This window comes from Stegostoma tigrinum, chromosome 2, assembly GCF_030684315.1.
Source record: "Stegostoma tigrinum isolate sSteTig4 chromosome 2, sSteTig4.hap1, whole genome shotgun sequence".
NCBI classification, from domain to species: domain Eukaryota; kingdom Metazoa; phylum Chordata; class Chondrichthyes; order Orectolobiformes; family Stegostomatidae; genus Stegostoma; species Stegostoma tigrinum.
The window spans coordinates 19,951,555-19,972,418 of record NC_081355.1 but is presented as its reverse complement, the minus strand read 5'-3'; the positions used below and the strand labels follow the sequence as shown (position 1 = coordinate 19,972,418).

The 20,864-nt window shown below is 38.6% G+C and overlaps 1 protein-coding gene across 7 annotated transcripts in view; it reads left to right on the top strand.

Moving 5' to 3' along the window:
• The window catches only part of brd9 (bromodomain containing 9), a 63,215-nt gene extending 50,463 nt beyond the window's left edge, over positions 1–12,752 (top strand). For all 7 annotated transcript variants that reach the window (XM_048523720.2, XM_048523712.2, XM_048523704.2 and 4 more), the window contains one exon: positions 9,244–12,752. In XM_048523720.2, the coding sequence (XP_048379677.1) occupies positions 9,244–9,365 (122 nt within the window). In that variant the 3' untranslated portion in view covers positions 9,366–12,752. The remainder of the gene's footprint in view (positions 1–9,243) is intronic.
• Positions 12,753–20,864: the final 8,112 nt, after the last annotated feature.

Sequence of the window (20,864 nt, the reverse complement as noted above, 5' to 3'; positions counted from 1 at the left end):
AATTCTTTTCTTAGAAAGTTTACTTTTATCCTTTCATGGAAACAGCCTCCATGACCTCGAGTAACCTGATTCACTTTGGCAAAGAAGAATCTCCATTTTTCCCCAGTACTTTGAGGGAGAGCGTTTGTTTAATTTTGTAAGATTGCCACTGTTTTAACTCCCATTTCCTTTTCTGGTACAAACTTCCCTGAAGCTTCCTTGAGCATTCTTTTTACTGATGCTACATTGCTACTTCCAACACTTTTTTCTTTTGTATGTCCTGACTTATGTCTGAAAACATACTGGTTTATTTACATCACTACTTTTTTTCTTTCTTACCATTTTTATTAGCTGGATTAGCTTCTGTCTTCTCCCTAAAAAGCCTTTTGTAAAGAAATATCCACAATTCTAATAAAAGCTGCCTCACTATTTCAGGTGGCTTTCATAATTTTACTTGCTATTTACAATACTGAATCTGCATTAGTACCACCTTGACTGTCTGTACATGCCTAAACTGTACACCATCCCGTCAACAGTGGCCTTACTTAAGTTTATTCACCAATACACCTCCAACTATTTTATATTTGAGACCTCTTTTGTTATTTTTTTTAAAAACCTCCATTGGCTTTTTAATGGCCTTATTCACTTCAGATGTTAATTTTGAATGTCTTTTTGAACCTGAACACCACCTAAATTTCCCCCAGCACTTTCTCATCACCTACATATTCTCCCCATTCCAGGTAAGACTTTGGATTTTGCTATCAAACTATATCACCTCACATTTGCTGATGTTAAAGCCTGACATTATTTTGCCCATTTAATCTAGTCATTATTTATTTGCAGTTTTCTTTTGATCCTCAGAATTATTTGGAATGTTGGTATTTTTTGTCATCTGTAAGCTTGGATGTTGCTTCCTGATCCTAATATTTAATTAATTTATGGACTCTGAGCAGAAATAGCTCTAAAACAACTTTGTGGGACACAAATTACTTTCAAGGGCTTCCAGTTGTTTCCTTAACTTCCTTCTGAATCCATAAGTTCGTAGAGGAGTAGGAGTGGACTATTCTGGTTCTGCATCACCATTTGATAAGATGACTGTTGATCCACTTGGCTTTCACAGCTGCCTGCCTCATCTTTTTGTTTTCCTGCCGTCCCATCCAGCCAAATAACTCTTGACTCCCTTGTAAATGAAACCTTTAACTTGATCATCATTTGGATATTTTCAATAACTCAGTCTGCACTGCTCGCTGGAATCCATTTCAAAGATTAATGATTCTTTTAAAAGGAAAATTCTACCTCTGTCTTAAATGGAAGACACGTTATTTTGAAACTTGTGGCTCCTATTTCTCAATTCCACCACTGGGAGGAGACATAATCTCAGTATCTCCCCTCTCAAACTCTCAATGAAATCTTTCAATAAGATCACCTCTCAATCTTCTAAATGCAAAAGGAGTACAGGGTCAACCTGCGCAACCCCTCCTTTTAAAACTACACACTTTTTTTCTGGGAATCGGGCACGTAAATCTTCTCTGAACAGTTTTTCCTACAAAAGTATTTCCCTCCAGTAGGAAAATCAAAACTATAGTCTCTGTAGTACATTATACAGTTTTGGTGAGACTTCCTACTTTGTATTTACTGCAAGTGCATATGCCTCGAAGGGTATTTTGTATTTGTCATCTTTTTCACCTAACCTCTGCAATGTTTTCTTTTTATATCACTTGTCTCACTTTTAATTAATTCTGGGCAATTTCCTCTTGCCTACCATTTATGAAGTCAAATATTATCACCAATTTCCATTATCTTCTTCAACTTGCAAACTTTTCCTAATGCTTAAATACTTTGCCTTCATTTTCTTTTATTTTTGCTTAGTGGCATTATACCCACAATCCCTTGCACCTTTTTAAAAATTTTAGTTCAATTTCTAGCCTTTTCATCAGTTTTCACCTCTGAAACTTGAGGTAGTCTCCTTTTATTTTAATGCTTTATATTTGTTGCGTAAATTTACAGCTTCTTCTTTGAAGCTGTTCATTTGAGCCTCAGCCATCTTGCTCTTCACCTTTTTAATGCAGTCTTTCTTTTCCTGCTATGTGAAATTGGAACTCCTGAAGTGTGTAAATGCAATGTACTTCATTGTAAACCATAACCCGTAATCTACCAGTATAATTCTGCCAAGTATAATTATTACTGTCTGCTGTATTTCCATGTAATAATAACATTGAAATAGCAGACTTTTTTGCCCCTCAAGCCTGCTCAATCATTCAACAAGATCATGACTGATTTGTTTCAGGCCTCAACTCCCTTTTTTTGTGCCAGCCGATCATAGCCCTCAAACTGCCTGATATTTCAAAAGTCTGTCCACTTCTTTTTTAAATACTTTGTCATCTAGCTTCCACAGATCTGAGGTAGAGAATTTAATTTTGTTCACCACCCTCTGGAAGAAACAACTCTGTTTTTAAAAAATTGTTACAAAAATAGTTGGCATTTGTCCTTAGTTTGAGATTACCCCACAACTCAGCATCTACCCTGTCAAGCAGCCTCAATCGTATGTTTCAATAGTATCCCCCTTCATTTTTCTCATCTCTTGGGCCTAAAGGTTTAACCAGTCTGGATAAGTCACCCTCCTCATCCTAGGAAGCCGCTTTGTGAATCACATTTTGAACTGCCTCCAACACCTATATATCCTTTCTTACATGGACCAGAACTGTACAGTGTACTGCAGATGCAGTATCACCAACTACTTGTACAGGTCTAAAAAGACTTGCCTATTTTAAATTACAATGCTCTAGCAATAAAGGCCCAAATGCCATTTGCCTCTTTGATTACTTGTTGCTCCTGAATGCTAACTTTTTATTCCATGCACTTCCAAATACCCAGATCTCTCTGCTGCACTTGTGTTTTTTTTTGGAATCTCTGTTTTAACTTATAGTCTGCCATTTGATTCTTCCTACCATTAGTGTATTACATTACACTTTCCTACATTAATCTCCACCTGCCAAATTTTTGCATGCTCATTCAATCTCTTTTTTTTGTGATGCAACAAATTTGAACACACTACACTCCATCTTCCCCCTCCAAGTCAATAATGCAGGTAGTAAATAGTTGAGGACGGACTGACTGACCCTTGTAACACCTAAATAGTTATGTCCTTCCAACCTGAAAAACACCCATTAATCCTGAATCTTGGTCTTCTGTGTGTTAACTAATCCTTGCCAATACACCACTCCTAATGTTGTTAATAGCTTCCCTCTCATGTAGTAACCTTTTAATGTGGCATCTTTTATCGAATGAAAGAAACCCAAATACACAACATCTGCTAGTTCCCTTTTATCAGTTCTTCTGCTATATCTTCAAGGAGCTATACCAAATTTGTCAAACATGATTTTTCTTTCACAAAACGCTGTTGACTGTATTAACTTTTTTTCTAAGCATCTATTATTTCTTCTTGGTAATAGACTCAGACTTCTGCTTTGCCTTCCACCCTTCTTGAACGGGAGCAGTTTTCCAATCCATTGGAGTCCAGTGAGTTCTGGAATATTTCAACCAATGCCACCACTATTTCCATAGTCACTCCCTTTTAAAACTATTAGATGGAGGCCCTCATACCCTGGCAACTTATCTGCTTTTAGTCCCATTAATTTATTGAAACACTTTTTTTTCCTTCATGTCAGAAGTTGTCACAGAACCTTTTCTTCTATTAGCACCTTTTCTCTCTTATTGCTAGCATTAGAATGCTTGTAGTGCCTTCCACAGTGAAAGTCACGGCAAAACATTAGTTGAAATTATTTGCTGTTTTCATGTTCCTTTATTATTAATTTCCTAGTTGTGCCCTCAGAGTTCCATACTTCGTTTAGATACTCACTTTCACTTTCTTTTGACATACTCGTAATAGCACTTGCTGTTTTGATATGCTTACCAACTTGCATTCCTAATCAATTTACGGGAGGAAGCTGTAAAGCACGGAAGCTGTGGTTTACGAAGGAGGTGGAATCTCTCTTCAAGAGGAAGAAGAGGGCTTATGTTAGGATGAGATGTGAAGGCTCAGTTAGGGCGCTTGAGGGCTTCTCTGTGGATGTGTCAAGAGTGGTTGCTTTGCCTGTCCCGTCACATCCTGGCCTGTGCTCAATCATCCGTACAAGAAAAAATGGTGACGCTAGTGCATTTGAAGATGATTTAAGAGAACAGTCTGAAGACTGATCTGGAGTCTCAGGTTTGCAGATGAGTGATTTGGATTTTCAGCCTGGCGATAAGATGCCCATATCTTTTTAGGCTTGTTTACAGTGGTAGATATGTGGTGAAAGAAAAAGCCTAAATGCGGAGGAATGGGATTGTGGGAGATATAGCAGTTTGGATCAGAAATTGGCTTGCTGAAAGAAGACAGAGGGTTGTGGTTGATAGGAAATGTTCATCCTGGAGACCAGTTACTAGTGGTGTACTGCAAGGTTTGGAGTTGGGTCCACTGCTGTTCATTTTATAAATGACCTGGATAAGGGCGTAGAAGGATGGGTTAGTAAATTTGCAGACGACAGCAAGGTCGGTGGAGTTGTGCAGAGTGAAGAAGGCTGTTTGTAGGTTACGGAGAGACATAGATAAGCTGCAGAGATGGGCTGAGAGGTGGCCAATGGAGTTTAATGCAGACAAGTGTGAGGTGATGCACTTCGGTAGGAGTAACCGGAAGGCAAAGTACTGGGCTAATGGTATGATTCTTGGTAGTGTAGATGAACAGAGAGATCATGGTGTCCATGTACACAGATCCTTGAAAGTTGCCACCCAGGTTGACAGGGCTGTTAGGAAGGCATACAGTGTTTTCTCTTTTATTAATAGAGGGATCGCATTCTGGAACCAAGAGGTTATGGTGAAGCTGTACAAAATTCTGGTGCGGCCGCACTTGGAGTATTGCATACGGTTCTGGTCACTGCATTATAAGAAGGATGTGGAATCTTTGGAAAGGCTGCCGAGGAGATTTACTAGGATGTTGCCTGGCATGGAGGAAGGTCTTACGAGGAAAGTATGAGGGACTTGAGGCTGTTTTTGTTAGAGAGAAGAAGGTTGAGAGGTGACTTAATTGAGACACGTAAAATAATGAGGGTGGATAGGGAGAGCCTTTTTCCTAGGATGGTGACGGCGAGCACGAGGGGGCATAGCTTTAAATTGAGGGGTGAAAGATATAGGACAGATGTCAGAGGTAGTTTCTTTGCTCAGAGTAGTAAAGGAATGGAACGCTTTGCCTGCGACAGTAGTAGATTCGCCAACTTTAAGTACACTTAAGTCGTCATTGGATAAGCATATGGATGTACGTGGAATGGTGTAGGTTAGGTGGGCTTCACGTTGGTATGATAGGTCGGCACAATATTGAAGGCCGAAGGGCCTGTACTGTGCTGTAATGTTCTATGTTCTATATATGTTCTAAAATATTAGCTTAAATAAAACTGCGAGTTCAAGTACAAAATAACTTTCAGTTTGAAAATAATCTAATTTTTCTGGCAGAAACGCATCGGCAAAGTCTGACCAAAGAGGGGATGGGCACATTAGAAACGTGGAGCTTATTCAAGGAAAAGCTCCTGTGTGCCCTAGATAAGTATGTACCTGTCAGGCAGGGAGGAAGCTGTAAAGCACGGAAGCTGTGGTTTACGAAGGAGGTGGAATCTCTCTTCAAGAGGAAGAAGAAGGCTTATGTTAGGATGAGATGTTAAGGCTCAGTTAGGGCGCTTGAGGGCTACGAGGTAGCCAGGAAAGACCTAAAGAGAGAGCTCAGAAGAGCCAGGAGGAGACATGAGAAGTTGTTGGCAGATAGGATCAGGGTAAACCCTCAGGCTTTCTATAGGTATTTAAGGAATAAAAGAAGGACGAAAGTAAGATTAGGGCCAATCAAGGATAGTAGTGGTAAGTTGTTTGTGGAGTCAGAGGAGGTAGGGGAAGCACTAAATGAATATTTTTCAACAGTATTCACTCTCGAAAACGACAATGTTGTCGAGGAGAATACTGAGATACGGGCTACTAGACTAGGTGGGATTGAGGCTCACAAGGAAGAGGTATTAGAAAACCTTCAGAGGGTGAAGATAGATAAGTCCCCTGGGCCGGATGGGATTTATCCTAGGATCCTCTGGGAAGCCAGGGAGGAGATTGCCGAGCCTTTGGCATTGATCTTTAACTCATCGTTGTCTACAGGAATAGTGCCAGATGACTGGAAGATAGCAAATGTGGTTCCCTTCTTCAAGAAGAGGAGTAGAGACAACCCTGGTAATTATAGACCAGTGAGCCTTACCTCAGTTGTTGGTAAAGTGTTGGAAAAGGTTATAAGAGATAGGATTTATAATCATCTAGAAAAGAATAAATTGATTAGGGATAGTCAGCACGGTTTTGTGAAGGGAAGGTCGTGCCTCACAAACCTTTATTGAGTTCTTTTGAGAGGGTGACCAAACATAGATGAGAGTAAACCGGTTGATGTGGTGTATATGGATTTCAGCAAGGCGTTCGATAAGGTTCCCCACAATAGGCTATTGTACAAAATGCGGAGGAATGGAATTGTGGGAGATATAGCAGTGTGGATCGGAAATTGGCTTGCTGAAAGAAGACAGAGGGTGGTAGTTGATGGGAAATGTTCATCCTGGAGATCAGTTACTAGTGGTGTACCACAAGGGTCGGTGTTGGGTCCACTGCTGTTTGTCATCTTTATAAATGACCTGGGTGAGGGCGTAGAAGGATGGGTTAGTAAATTTGCAGACGACACTAAGGTTGGTGGAGTTGTGGATAGTGACGAAGGATGCTGTAGATTGCAGAGAGACATAAATAAGCTGCAGAGCTGGGCTGAGAGGTGGCAAATGGAGTTTAATGCAGACAAGTGTGAGGTGATGCACTTTGGTAGGAGTAACCGGAAGGCAAAGTACTGGGCTAATGGTAAGATTCTTGGTAGTGTAGATGAGCAGAGAGATCTCGGTGTCCATGTACACAGATCCTTGAAAGTTGCCACCCAGGTTGACAGGGCTGTTAAGAAGGCATACAGTGTTTTGGCTTTTATCAATAGAGGGATCGAGTTCTGGAACCAAGAGGTTGTGGTGAAGCTGTACAAAACTCTGGTGCGGCTGCACTTGGAGTATTGCGTACAGTTCTGGTCACTGCATTATAAGAAGGATGTGGAATCTTTGGAAAGGGTGCAGAGGAGATTTACTAGGATGTTGCCTGGTATGGAGGGAAGGTCTTATGAGGAAAGGCTGAGGGACTTGAGGCTGTTTTCATTAGAGAGAAGAAGGTTGAGAGGTGACTTAATTGAAACATATAAAATAATCAGAGGGTTAGATAGGGTGGATAGGGAGAGCCTTTTTCCTAGGATAGTGATGGCGAGCACGAGGGGGCATAGCTTTAAATTGAGGGGTGAAAGGTGTAGGACAGATGTCAGAGGTAGTTTCTTTGCTCAGAGAGTAGTAAGGGATTGGAATGCTTTGCCTGCGACGGTAGTTGATTTGCCAACTTTAGGTACATTTAAGTCGTCATTGGATAATCATATGGACGTACATGGAATAGTGTAGGTTAGATGAGCTTGAGATCGGTTTGACAGTTCGGCACAACATCGAGGGCCATAGGGCCTGTACTGTGATGTAATGTTCTATGAGAAACCTGGAATTAGTTAAGCAATCAAAAGTAGCAATTATGGCTGAATTAAAATGGGTTAAACATCCTTCATCTATATTTATCTTGATCTGTTTCTTTTAAATATCATCAGTTCAGGTGCCTTCTGGCCTGGCTGATAAGTACGCAGTAATTATGTTGCCATGGCACCTGAAGAATGAAAGTGGGATTAATCATTCTGTATAATTTAGTCCTTGTTTAATTTTTTTGGTCATGGTTAGATTGTGAAATGTACTGTACTTGAGTAATGTAAATGTAAGGATCTCATTCTGCATGCAGTCTACGTCTGCTTTGGTTTCAAATACCATTCTTTATTTGCTAATTCAGTACTCGTGTGCATAGTATGCACTTTCATTCTTTCTGGTAATGAACAGGTTGCGAACAGTTTGCAAAAGATTAAATGTGTCAACTTAATTTTGGTTGCATGTTGCATAAAACAACTCTCAATCTTTTTTATTTTTGATATAAATTTTGTTTGCATGCTCATGTTTTATTGATGCTGTTTGGAAGTTGAGCAGTACCCCTGTGATCAGTGGATGCAGTGGGAGATGTTTTATTCCGTGCAATGACATCACTGGAGCACAGCCAAATTCAATGAAATGTATGATTAGACCTTAGTTTATGAAAGACTTTTTTGTTTAGAAAGTCTGATTCTAATGCGATTGAAAATTCAAAGAGAAAACGCTCAACCTTACAGCATTTGAATGGACAGATGGTAATGCTGATTGACTGGAGACCAAAAAAGATCATCTCTGAACCGATGGGGCATGGCTGAAGTGCTAAATGAGTATTTTGCAGCAGAGGATGGTGTCACTATTACGGTACTAATAGGAGGTAGCTTCAAGATTGGATGTATTTTGAAAGGTAAAAGAGGAAGTCTCTTAAATTGTTGACAACACTAAAACTAGAAAATGCATCTGGTCCAAATGAGATGTATTATAGCTTGAAGAGAGTAGTAATTATAACAGACTATGAAGGCCTGCAAAAATTACATTTGTGTACAAATGAAGGGATAAACATCAAGTCTCAGTAATGATGCAATGAAACTGTCATCAATTTGTCGTTCAAATACCAGGTAGTTTGTTAATGTCCTTTTTAGGACAAATAATCTGCCATCCTTGCCTCATCTAGCTGACACATGGCTCCAAACCCACAGGAAAGTGATTTAACTCTTAACTGCTGTAAAAGGCAGCTCAGGATGGACATCACATACTATCCTTTGATGATGTTTACATGCTGTAAAAGAATGAAACCTATTTGGTGCCAAATAGGAAGTTTGAAAAATGAGTTAATAAACAAATGTTAACATGGATTTGTTTAATAGAAATCATATTTGACTGACTTAATTATGTTAATTGAGGTGTCAGCGTTTGATGAATGCACTGCATTTGCTGTGTGATTAAAATGACAATGGCCTCATGAGTTCAAACAAAGCCAGGAGTAATGTTGAATCAATGAGAAATGAGAACTTGGTAAAAATATTGTTCATGACTGGACTACCCTAGGTTTACCTAAGGAGTTGAACCAGATTCTGCTTTACTAAATACAATATATGTTTGACTTTGTAGGTTAAAGTTTTTTTCTCTTCAGAAATTTTACTTGTCGAACAGGCACCCTGATTTTTCTTCTTTCCCCTAATAGGGAGTCCTCCTCACCTGAGTGTTGGTGAACAGGGAGATCTGGTTCAAGACTTCCACGAATTCCTTCAGTCTCCGAGTAATGCAGCTGCAGGCACCCTGAACCGGAGTAGTGAAAACACCTAATACATATACTGTGGTGAAAGTACGCCATCCTATTAAGCAGAAGAACAGATTCTTCCTTGTTACTTACAGACCTGAGCATGTGAAAGAGACCTTCCAATAGCTTCAAAGTATAAGATGGACATTTTCTAACTTCAGTCTCCTGCAACTTAGGAAGTCTCCAGTTCTCCGTTCAGTGTGCATTGAACGAACAGAAGTTATTGGATCATGCAACATATTGTCCAATCTGTACATAATCCACAAATGTTTATGCTGTGTGAATTGAGAAATTTTCCCTTGGTTTTGTCAGGTAGGTGTGTTGTAGCAGCTTTCAAAGTCTGTACAGTTTTTTAAAACTAGCTTTGTATGTTGAATTCCTCAGTCCTAATCTTGTTCACAAGTGTTGATTAGTGTGCATTTTTTTGAACATCTGTTCACCTTTTCAAAAACTTTGTGGAATCTTGATACTTCAATGGGACAATGTCACAATGAATTCCACTCCAGTCTGGACCAGCATTAAGTCAGCTGAGAAAATATACAACAAACCTCAAAAAGGTTCCATGAATACAAAAATAAAGGACAGTGAATGCTGGAAATCTGAAATTTAAAGCATAAAATGGGGGAGAAGCTCAGCAGGTCACTTAGCATTTTTAGACCACAGACAGTGGACCTTTTCAAGTTGTGACCCTTTCATCAAAAGTGGATCCTTGATAAGGATTCTGATTTTCCTCCTCTTTAACAGATGACAGGGCTGGGATGTCAAGATTTGTACATGCCTTACAAAGATAAATGAGATGCTGGTCACCATCTCGGTTTGCTGTGGCTTTAACATTAAGTTGAATGGCAACTTATTTAAACACGTATGTAATAAGATTTTTAAAAAGTATACCAGTAGACTTTTCGAATCTGGCTAACAAAATATTTCTAACGAGTGATCCTGACTGAAGCTGTTGAAATTGTGATGGACTTATCAAATGTAATTGGTTAGGAGAATTTACACGTTTTTTTGGCTACCACAGTTGTCTCTGTGTGTTGGTATTGATTAACTGCTGCTCTGTTTTATTTTTTGGCTTTTGCCAACTTGGCCATTTGAGGCCTGACCCCTCTTTTTTTGGGGTCCCTACATTATTATTTAGTGGTAAGGTTATCCAAAGTCTACAGATTGGGTCAGTGACTATAAGAGCAAAACTCTATCGCAACCTCTCCAGCTTTATCATTCATTTTTCCTCTATTTAAATTAGCTAGCCTTTTACAAACCTACTCTGACCACTGCCAAGTTTCTAAGAGTTGTTTGTTTCTGTTACACTCTCAGAAAGCTTATCTACCCTGGTATAGCACTTGATTTCACACTATCAATGTTCTGCAGTTTGCTCAACAATATTACTTCAGGAGGTTTACTGAACACAGTATTGATTGTCTTAATGCTTCAGGACAATTCACACTGAAATCGACAAGATGTTGACATGTCAATGTCATAGTGTGGACTGTACTAATTCGTTGCTTTTCTTTGTTCCCAACACCAGTATTTCACTACTGCTCTGTGTGTACTCAAAATTCTTTACAAACACCATCCAAGCTTAGATATGCTGAAATGTGACTTGGTAAGTTTCATTGTTCAAGTGAACAAAATATCACGTGCCCTCCATCATAGTTTCTGACAATATGTGGAAACACGATGTTTGTAAGAAATGGTTTTTAACTTGATAAATATTTATAAATTATAACTTGTAGAAAAATGCCTTTGTAATTGTATATTGTGAATTTTAATTTTTTTTTATTGGAATGATATTTGAAGGAGAGCCACTGATTATAAAACCATTGCAAAGAAAGAAAAAGTCACGTGGCAAAACATTAAATTTTCATAAACTTGACATTTATCTGGGATAAAGTAGCCATGGTTGATGTGCCTCCACCACCTGCTGCACAGTGGTAACAGCATGTACCATATACATATACAATGCAACAACTTGCCAAGGATCCTTCAACAGCACCTGAATGCCAAATCTCTACCATATAGAATAACTATCAGTAAAAATACATGAGAAAATCTACCACCTGCAGATTTTTTTTTTCCCCCAAACCATTCCCATCCTGGTTTGGAACAATATCAAGTGTTGCTGGGTCAAATTCCTGGAACTCTGGTGTACTTAACTGCAGGCTGTATTGGTACAAGCAGGCAACGCTCCACCACTTTCTCCAAGCCAATTAGGGATGGGTAACAAATACTGACTTATCCAGCAAAACCTATAACCTGTGTGGTGGTTGGGGGTGGGGGCAGTGTGGTAGGAATGTAGTGACTCGTTTTAACTAGTGTTCTGTGCCATAGCAAACTATTTTATCTGTAATTCAGCTTGAGTTTCGGCATGTCAGCTAAATTACTTCTAAAATGTTCAGTTCCACAATGTAAGCTTTTAAAAATAATGCAGTTCTAAGATTGTAATTACTGGGATTACTTGAAACTCAATTGCTGTTTATGAAACTTGGCACAAAAATGTCAATGTTCATTTATTCAGTTTTCATACAGAATTTTTAGAATGAAATATCAATCCAAATTTGTTAAAAACATGTAAAACCTGTAACTGTTCCCTTTTTTCCTTTTAAGTATGGCTATGAAATTAAGCACCCAATTGTAATTTTTGAAATATACTGTCTTGGAACTAGCAATAGGGCTTTATATATGTATCTACTGAATACATTGTTACACTTTTAAGTAAGCTTAGCTCAGCGCTACCACTTAATTGTGATTTCTAGATTTGAATGTAGGGTTCGTGCCGTATGCAAAGACCTAAGCACATAAACTAGGCTGACACTTCATAGTGATAGCAAGGGAGTATTGCACTGCCTGAGATATCATCATTGACGTGAGACGTTAAACCAAGGTTCTGTTTGTTAAGATCCATGGTGTTATTGCCTGTTTAGTTTCAAACCTGCCTGGCCTACATTTACCCATCAATGAATGCCACTAAAGCAAATCAGTTGATCACTTATTTCTGAGCTTTTGTAGGATCGCAGGGCATGCTTGTATGCATTGGTGCATTTTCTACACTTCAAAACTAATTCCTTGGCTGTGAACTACTTTTGGGGAATCCTGGACATGTAAATGATACTGGTATATATGTAAGATTATGACTAATTTTTCAGTTGTGTTATGTGTTGCCAAAGAAAGCTAACATTTTTCACTTGATTGGTTACCTCCCTGCCACAGTGCTTTCTTGCAACAGGATGTGGTTAAAATGTTTTGCTCCATTTTGAAATGCAGCACCATATGAATTCCACATTTTTGAGGAAGGAGTTTAGTCAGCAAGTATCTGAATGTCTCTAATTTGCACTGCTGTTTATGTATCTGAAAGAATGGTAATTGTATTTTTTTTAAAAGTTGTGATAAGGGAATAAACTGTGACTCTGCTAGTATTTTTTTTCTCATGTTTCTTCTGGTATTAACTACACAACTAAATGTATAAAAAGCCAGTTACCATCCACACTTTTTTTTTTCTTTTGTGGTGTTCATCACCAAGCATTCCTAAGTAATTTAAGGCAAGAGCAAAACTCCAAGGAATGCAGTGGTTTATTTACACTTGTTGTTAAATTTGCTCCTAAGCATACCAGAAAACTATTGTTTTCTTTCCAAAATTTGCTTCCAAAATGTTGACTTTCCTGCTCCCCTGATGCTGCCTGACCTGTTGCATTTCTTCAGCTCCACACTGTATTGACTCTGACTCCAGCATCTGCAGTTCTTGTCGTCTCCTATTTGTGTAACCTTTGCTGTTTACACATTGGCTGCTGTGACAATGCTCAGAAGTACATAACCAGCACTTGTAGACATCCTGAAATCATGCAATGGTCTTTCTAATTGCAAATCTGCCTGTCAGAAGGGAATTGACAGATATGGATCCTGAAAGCAAAGGCAGTTTTAGTATGGAAGGGCAAAATATGTCGGTGCAGGTTTGGAAGGCCAGAAAGCCTGTTCCTGTACTGTATTGTTCTTCTTAGTCTTCCTTTCTCCTCTATTCCTGTAACTTTTACCACTTGGAGTAAAAACCACAGATGAACATGAACATCATCATCTTTGTAATTTCCTGTCCAAGCCCCACACAATACTGACAGCAATACGTTGCTGTTCTTCCATTGTCAAGGATCAAAACCCTGGAATTTCATTCCCAGTAGCAATATGGATGGATTTACACCTGAAAGACTGTAGCAGTCAAGAAGGCAGCTCACTGTTACCTTATCAAGTTTAGCTCGGGATGGGCAATAAATGCTGACCTAACCAGCAACAGCTAGATACCATGAATGAATAATTTGAAAATAGTAAGCTCTGTAATGATCATTTTCCAATCTTTCAAACCTTCAACTTAATTTGAGCATTATAGTGGGCAACCTGGAACATATTTTAGTTGCTGCATAAAATTTGATTTTGGAATTGCCTCTGATTTTTATTTACACTGAGCGAGATAAATGTATTTATATAACGCCTTTCACAACCACTAATTACCAAAAATTGCGTCACAGCCAATGAGCTACTTTATGGAGTGTAGTCACCATTGTAATTTAGAAAACGTAACAGTCAATCTGCATAGTGAATGGCCACAAATGGAATATGATAATGACTGTAGTCTTTTTTTTTGAGGTGCTGATTGAAGGATAAGCCCTGACAAGGGATTACTTCAATTCGTTTTCAAAATAGTGCCGATAGGAATTTTACACCTAACTAAGCAGGCAGACGGGGCCTTGATTTAACATCTTATCTGAAAGCAAAAGCATGCTCTAAATTACTTCAAATTCCCAACCAGAATTCATGCCTTCTGTTCATTGATCCAAACTTCAAGATTAGGATCCTCGGTCACATTAAACCATTCTAAAAATGCATTGAAATTATGATCACCGTACTTCGTCAGTGATGCAATGAGTATTTCCTTGAAGATGGGTCGCTGGCCTTGAAATGTTAACTTTTGACTTTTCTCCACAGATTTTGCCAGACCTGCTGAGTTCTGCTGCAATTTCTGTTCTTGTTTTGAGTTTTTTTTTTGTCAGGTTCTAGCCTGTAGTGTGCAAGGCATATTTGAACTGTAATCTGTATGGTGCACATTTATCAATTGAACTTGATGGAATGTTATCCTGAAATATGTAACTGTGATGCAGTAGCAGTGTCCCTTTCTATGAACCGGGAGCCCTGAGTTCAAGTCCTTCTGTTCCAAAGTTAGATAACAATGTCTCTGAACAGGTTGATCCGAAAATATGTATCACAACTGGAACAGTAAAATGCACATCTGTAATGGTTATGTTTATGCTTCAGAAGGCATTGGTTAGACTTTGATTTGCTGAAAAACTATACTTCATACTTGAAAGTGCATAGAAAGAAAAACAGCGTAGATGGTATTGAAGATTCAAGTGTCAGCACTTAATAAAAGGCTGTAAAAGCAGGATTCTCATCAACGCTTAAGACATCTTAAATAGTAGTGATAATGTAAATCTACACAGCAACCAATATATTACATGATCTAAATAGAAATAAATGTAAAATTTAGAATTAATGTGAGCTAAAATAGATTTGCTTAAAGGATGAATTGTTTATGGTAACTGACCAAGCAAAATAATAAAAGCAAAATCATCACGTTGATCAAAGTTCAATTAGTTTCTTTGCCAGGAAAGTTAATGGACTGAGTAAATGCCTCATCCCTGATTTATTTTATTCCCCCTCACCCTTTATTCATTCGTGGGATGCAGACATCACTGGCCACGCCAAACAGCATTTATTGCCCAGAAAGCATTTAAGAGTCAACCAGATTGCTGTAGATCTAGAGTCACATATAGGCCAGACCAGGTAAGGATGACAGTTACTGCCCCTAAAAGGGCATTAATGAAGGAGATGGGTTTTTCCAACAATAGATTCATGGTCATTATTAGTTTATTGATTCCAGATATTCATTGAATTCAAATTCCACCATCTGCTGGAGCAGAATTCAAACTCTGGCCCCCAGAACGTTGTCTGGGTTAACAGCCCAGCGATAATACCACAAGGCCATCACCTCCATGTGTTGATTTGCTTCTCAAACTGCTTAATTCTATCCTTCGTACTCCCATATTGCAAAATAAATTATAACTTTTTTGTAGAACCGCAAGGACATGACCATTTAATATTCCAAACCAAAGGGGTGGGAAAAAAATCATTTTCAGTTTTAATAAACACCCATTATTGGCGAGGGTGGTAGTGTAGTGATGGCTTCACTGGATTAATAATCCAGAGACCCATGTTAATGTTTTGGGGACTACATTACAAACTTGCCATTGCACCTAGTAATTTAAATGTGACAATATCTGCTGCCAGTACAAAAGTGCCGTCACTATATATGTGTAGTAATCCTGTCAGTACTGCCAGTGACCTCATTTCATCTCATTCTGTCATATTTATTGTGCTTATTTGGATGCCACCATTTTTTTTAAATGGCAGGGCATTGCACAACAAGTATACATGCAGATCTTTCCACATGTATAACGTGAACCTTTTTGAAAGAGTCAGGCCACACAACCTTTTAAATTTAAAATTAATAAAAATTGAGGTACAACTAGTCCAAACAATGGTGGTCATAAAACTCAAAGTTGGTTATTTGTGGAAAGAGAGTCTGGTGTGCTGTATCTTTTAGAGGAGGAAATCTGCCATTCTTACCCTTGCTTGCCTATATGTGAAGCCAGAGCCGCAGCAATATAGATGATTCCAAAATGGCCTAGCAACACACTTGGGCAAGATGGATGGGAAACAATTGCTGGCCTTGACGGTGATGTCAACTGTTCCCATCAATTTTTTTTTTAATTGCTGAAAAAAATGATAGTGGTGAACCTTCTGCAATCTGTGTTATTCATGTTCCAAAATGTTTGAGGAGGAATGGTACAATTCTGTCAGTATTTAGTTATGTTAACGCTCCTAGGCTTCATTTCTTATTTTTCAAGCAATGAAATCAAAAGGATGATTGTTGGTTATCCACAGTATGGAATTTTAGGCATATGTATATTGATGCATAAGAAAACTAGATTACAGAGCTAGATATGCAAGTTCATCATTTTTGTGTTGTGTAGTTCTGCGTTTGCAGTTCTTGATTTTGAAAAGCTGACTATGTATCTTCCAATAACTCACGTCAAACTGATTAGACAACATACTTTATGCCGTGACATTGTTCTGTGGAATTGGATTCAAATCTGCATTTGTGAGCTGATTAACATGGTGCGTGAATAGGTGTGGAAGTTGACTATCCAGATGACATTGGCAGTAGATTTCTCAATGTCACAATGAATTATTGTTGAAGAGCAAAACCATCGTTAGAATTTTCTTTCAGAATAGCATTAACAATTACATTCTCCAAAGTTTAACTTTAAAAATTTAATTTTAAAGAACTTTAAAATGCTGATCTGCCAATGTCAAATACAAAACTGTTTACAAACTGCGAGAAATAACACATCATTCCATTAATGAATTAATTTGCTAATAAGTCACGTAGTGTGTTTGATTTTAGTGTATAAACAAAACTCCAATTTTCAACACCTCAAATTTAAAATCTTTAGCAGACTTTAGATGTCTGGAAACTGCTAGGCGATAATTCAGTTGCATGATTAGTTTCATAAAGTACTGTAAAACAACATGTATTTTTAACATCACTTGGATCTTCAGCGTCATAAGATCCAAAAAAAATTGGTAAACAACTATTGAATGCTAAATTTGTTTTTGTACTAGTGGCTATCTATTCCTTTTGCACAAAGCACAATAAACGTTTCATTAAGTGCTACCTTGTAGACTTGATGGTAATGATGGAACCCATGGACTAAAAGGGATCATAGTAGCGCAGTACCAAAACTGGCTGAGTGATGTGACCAAGTTAACAGTGAGTGGCTTGTTTTGGGATTATTGTATTTTAGATGCTTCTGTACAGGTCATATCTTTCAAATGACACACAACCTGTAAGCATTGTGAACTGTGTGGAGCATCGTGATATGATTTAAGAGGACATAAAAATCTAACAGGTGAAATTCAATTTAAAATAGTGTGAAATGATGTACTGTCAAAAAGAACATGGATTTGCAGTATAAGCTTAAGGATACTGTTCCAAAGAGGAGCCATTAATTTCTGGGGGTATAGGTTTAGGGTGGAAAGCACATTGAAAACGTTAACTGTTAAAAATATATATCCAAATCTGGGTTTTGTAATTAGGTAAAGACATAGGGAATTTATAGTGCACCTTTTTTATAAAACTGAGTTTGGCCTCAAGTGGAGTACTGTGTAAAATTCTGAACATCAGGGAGAATTTGAAGAGAGAGAGCAGAAAAGGTTTACATAATTTTTTTCCAGGGATAAGTGACTTCTTCCATGTGGATAGACTGTTCCAGAGATGTACAGCATGGAAACGGACCCTTTGTCCAAGCTGTCCATGCTGACTGGATCTCCTAAATTAATTGCGCCCCATTTGCCAGCATTTGGCTCATATCCCTCCTAACCCTTCCTATTAATGCTGCTTGGCCTGCTGTGTTCATCCTCTGCACACTGTTATCTCTGGTTCTCCAGCATCTGCAGTTCCCATTATCTCTATTCATATACCTGTCTAGATGTTTTTAAACATTGTAAATGTACCAACTCCATTACATCCACTGGCAACTCATTCTATATGTGCACTACCCTCTTGTTGAAAAGTTGTCCCTTAGGTCATTTTAGATCTCTTCCCCCCTCCCACTTTAAATCCATGCACCTCGTGATTTTATAAAATTCTATAAGGTCACCCCTCAGCCTCCAATACTCCAGGGAAGATAGCCCCAGCCTCCTGGATGACACCATCCTTGTAAAATCTCTTCACCCCCTCAGACAAGTATTGAATGCGGTAATCCAGAAGAGGCCTAGCCAATGCCCTATACAGCTGTAACATGACCTTCCAACTCCTGTACTCAATGCACTGACCAGTAAAGGCAAGTGTACCAACCACCTTCAGTATCCTGCTTACCTATGTCTCCATTTTCAAGGAACTATGAACCTGCACTCCGAGGATCCTTTTGTTTGGCAGTGCTCCCTGGGACCTTATCATTAAGTGTATAGGCCCTGCCCTGATTTACCTTACTAAAATGCAGCACGCCATGTTTATCTAAATTAAACTCCATCTGCAAATCCTCAGCCTGTCTGTTCAAGGTCCCAGTTAACCCTGAGATAAACCTCCCTGGTTGTCTACTACACCACTAGTTTTTGTCATCTGCAAACTTTCTATCCGTATGTCCTAGATTCGCATCCAAATCATTTATATAAATGACAAAAAGCAGTGGACTCCACTGGTCACGGGCCTCCCGGTCAGAAAAGCAGGCCGACAACGAGAGAGCAGAATGGCCTGATGCCCCCGGTGCCAGAATCAAGGATATCTCGGAAAGGGACCAGCAGGAGGTCATTGCTCACATTGGAACCAATGATCGAGGAAGAGTAAATCACAAAGTTCCAAGGAGAAAATATAGGAAAGTAAGCAGGGGATTTTAAAAACCTGAGTCTCAAGGGTGGTAATATCTGGATTATTCCTGGTGCCATGTGCTAGTGAGTGTAAGAATAAAAGGAGAAAGCAGATGAATACATGGGTAAGGTGCTGATGCAGGAGAAAAGGATTCACATTTTTTTGGATCATTGGAATCTTCTGGAGTAGAAGTGACCTGTTTTAAGAAGGATGAGTTGCACTTGAATGAGGACTAGCGTACTGATGGGGGATTTGCTAGAACTGCTCAGGAGGATTTAAAGGGAGCGGAAAATAACAGGCTCCCAGAGACATAGTGAGAAAAGCGATCTGTCTGAAGCTGGTGCAGTTGGGAATAGGAGCACATCAGATAGTCAAGGCAGGCAGGAGCAATGTAGAGAGAGAACAAGGTAGGACTGATTAAATTAAACTGCATTTATTTCAATGCAAGAGATCTGACAGATAAGGCAGATGAACTCCAGGCATGGTTGGGAACATGGGACTGGGATATCATAGCTATTACAAAGATGTGTCTCAAGGATGGGCAGGACTGGCAGCTAAATGTTCCAGGGTATAGATGCTATGGGAAGAATAGAAAGGAGGATGAGAAAGTGGTGTTTTTGATTAGGGATAGCATTACTTCGGGAAGTTACTCTAGGGAGTGCATTCAGTGAAGTTATTTGGGTGAAACTAAAACTAAGAAAGGGATGATCGCCTCATTGGCATTGTACTAAAGACCATCAGTAGTCAACAGGAAATTGAGGAACAAATTTGTAAGTGGATCTTAGTTATCTGTGAGAATTATAGGGTGGAAATAGTAGGGAATTTCAACTTTCTAAGCATAAACTGGGAGACTCGTGTATTAAGGGCTTGGATGGAGAGGAATTTAAGTGTGTTCAAGAAAATTTTCTTCAGTTTGAACAAGCTGCCATTGTTTTCCTTCGAAAACAAAAAACAGAGAGGAGATTTGCATGAGGAATTAAGACCGAATACAGCAGAACTGTCTCTTAATGAAGGATCCTGAACCAGAATGCCCTGATTTAAAGTGAATGTCAAACAACCAATGGTGACATGAGGAATTTTTGTTTTTTTTTGTGCAGCAACTAGTTATATTCTGGAATTCATTGCCTGAAGAAGTGTTGGAAGCAGATGGAATCATGTTTTTCAAAAGTGAATTGGATAAGAAGCTAGAGAGCTGTCACAGTTTCAATAGTTCAAATAGCCTTTGAATGCTGTAATAATTCTATAATTCTCCAGAAAAAGAGCAGTAGGCTCACATTAATTATGTAGACATGCATTTTATACTAACACACCAATCTGAAACCCACGAATAGTCTGGCATACTTGTTTACAATGAATGGAAATTAATCACATGGTAATATGGGATACTCCAATCTTAAAGTTCTAGTTGGTGGAATGCAAATATTCACCATAAATATCTTCTAATCAAACTGATCAGGGATGTTATTACACTGTTTTGGAGCAGGTGGGACAGGAATTTAAGCCACCTGCCTCAGACATAAGGACAGCTACCACCACTCTACAAGAGCCCCATGCATTCACAATACTAGTTGATACTGAACAGATGTAATTTAAATAAAATTGTGCAAAGCAAAGGTAGATTGCTAGATTACAGAGGAATGCAATATTTAATTTGTTTCTAAACTAAATATTTTTCATTCTCAATACTACCTTTTTTGAGTTTTGTGACCTTTTAGACTTGAAATTGGCAGGGGTTGAGTTTAAGCCCATCTTGTTGACAGTCATCTCCTGAGTTTGTTTAATTGACTTAAGGAGTTTTCCACTCATTTTGACAACCCCTGAATGATAGGGAAAGAGGTAATTTACTTCCAACAATGAGATTATAATTTGGATATGAGCCATTAGGCCTAACCAGCCCATTTTTTTTTGTATTTAACATCTACAGTGAGTAAATAGACTTAAACATGTTTACCTACCCTAGTTTCTTCTTCACCACCATGTTTAATTTAATCTTGAATATTGACTCAGCTTCTGTTCTAACCACTAGCCCTAGTAAATTCTGTGTATAGGCTGGCAA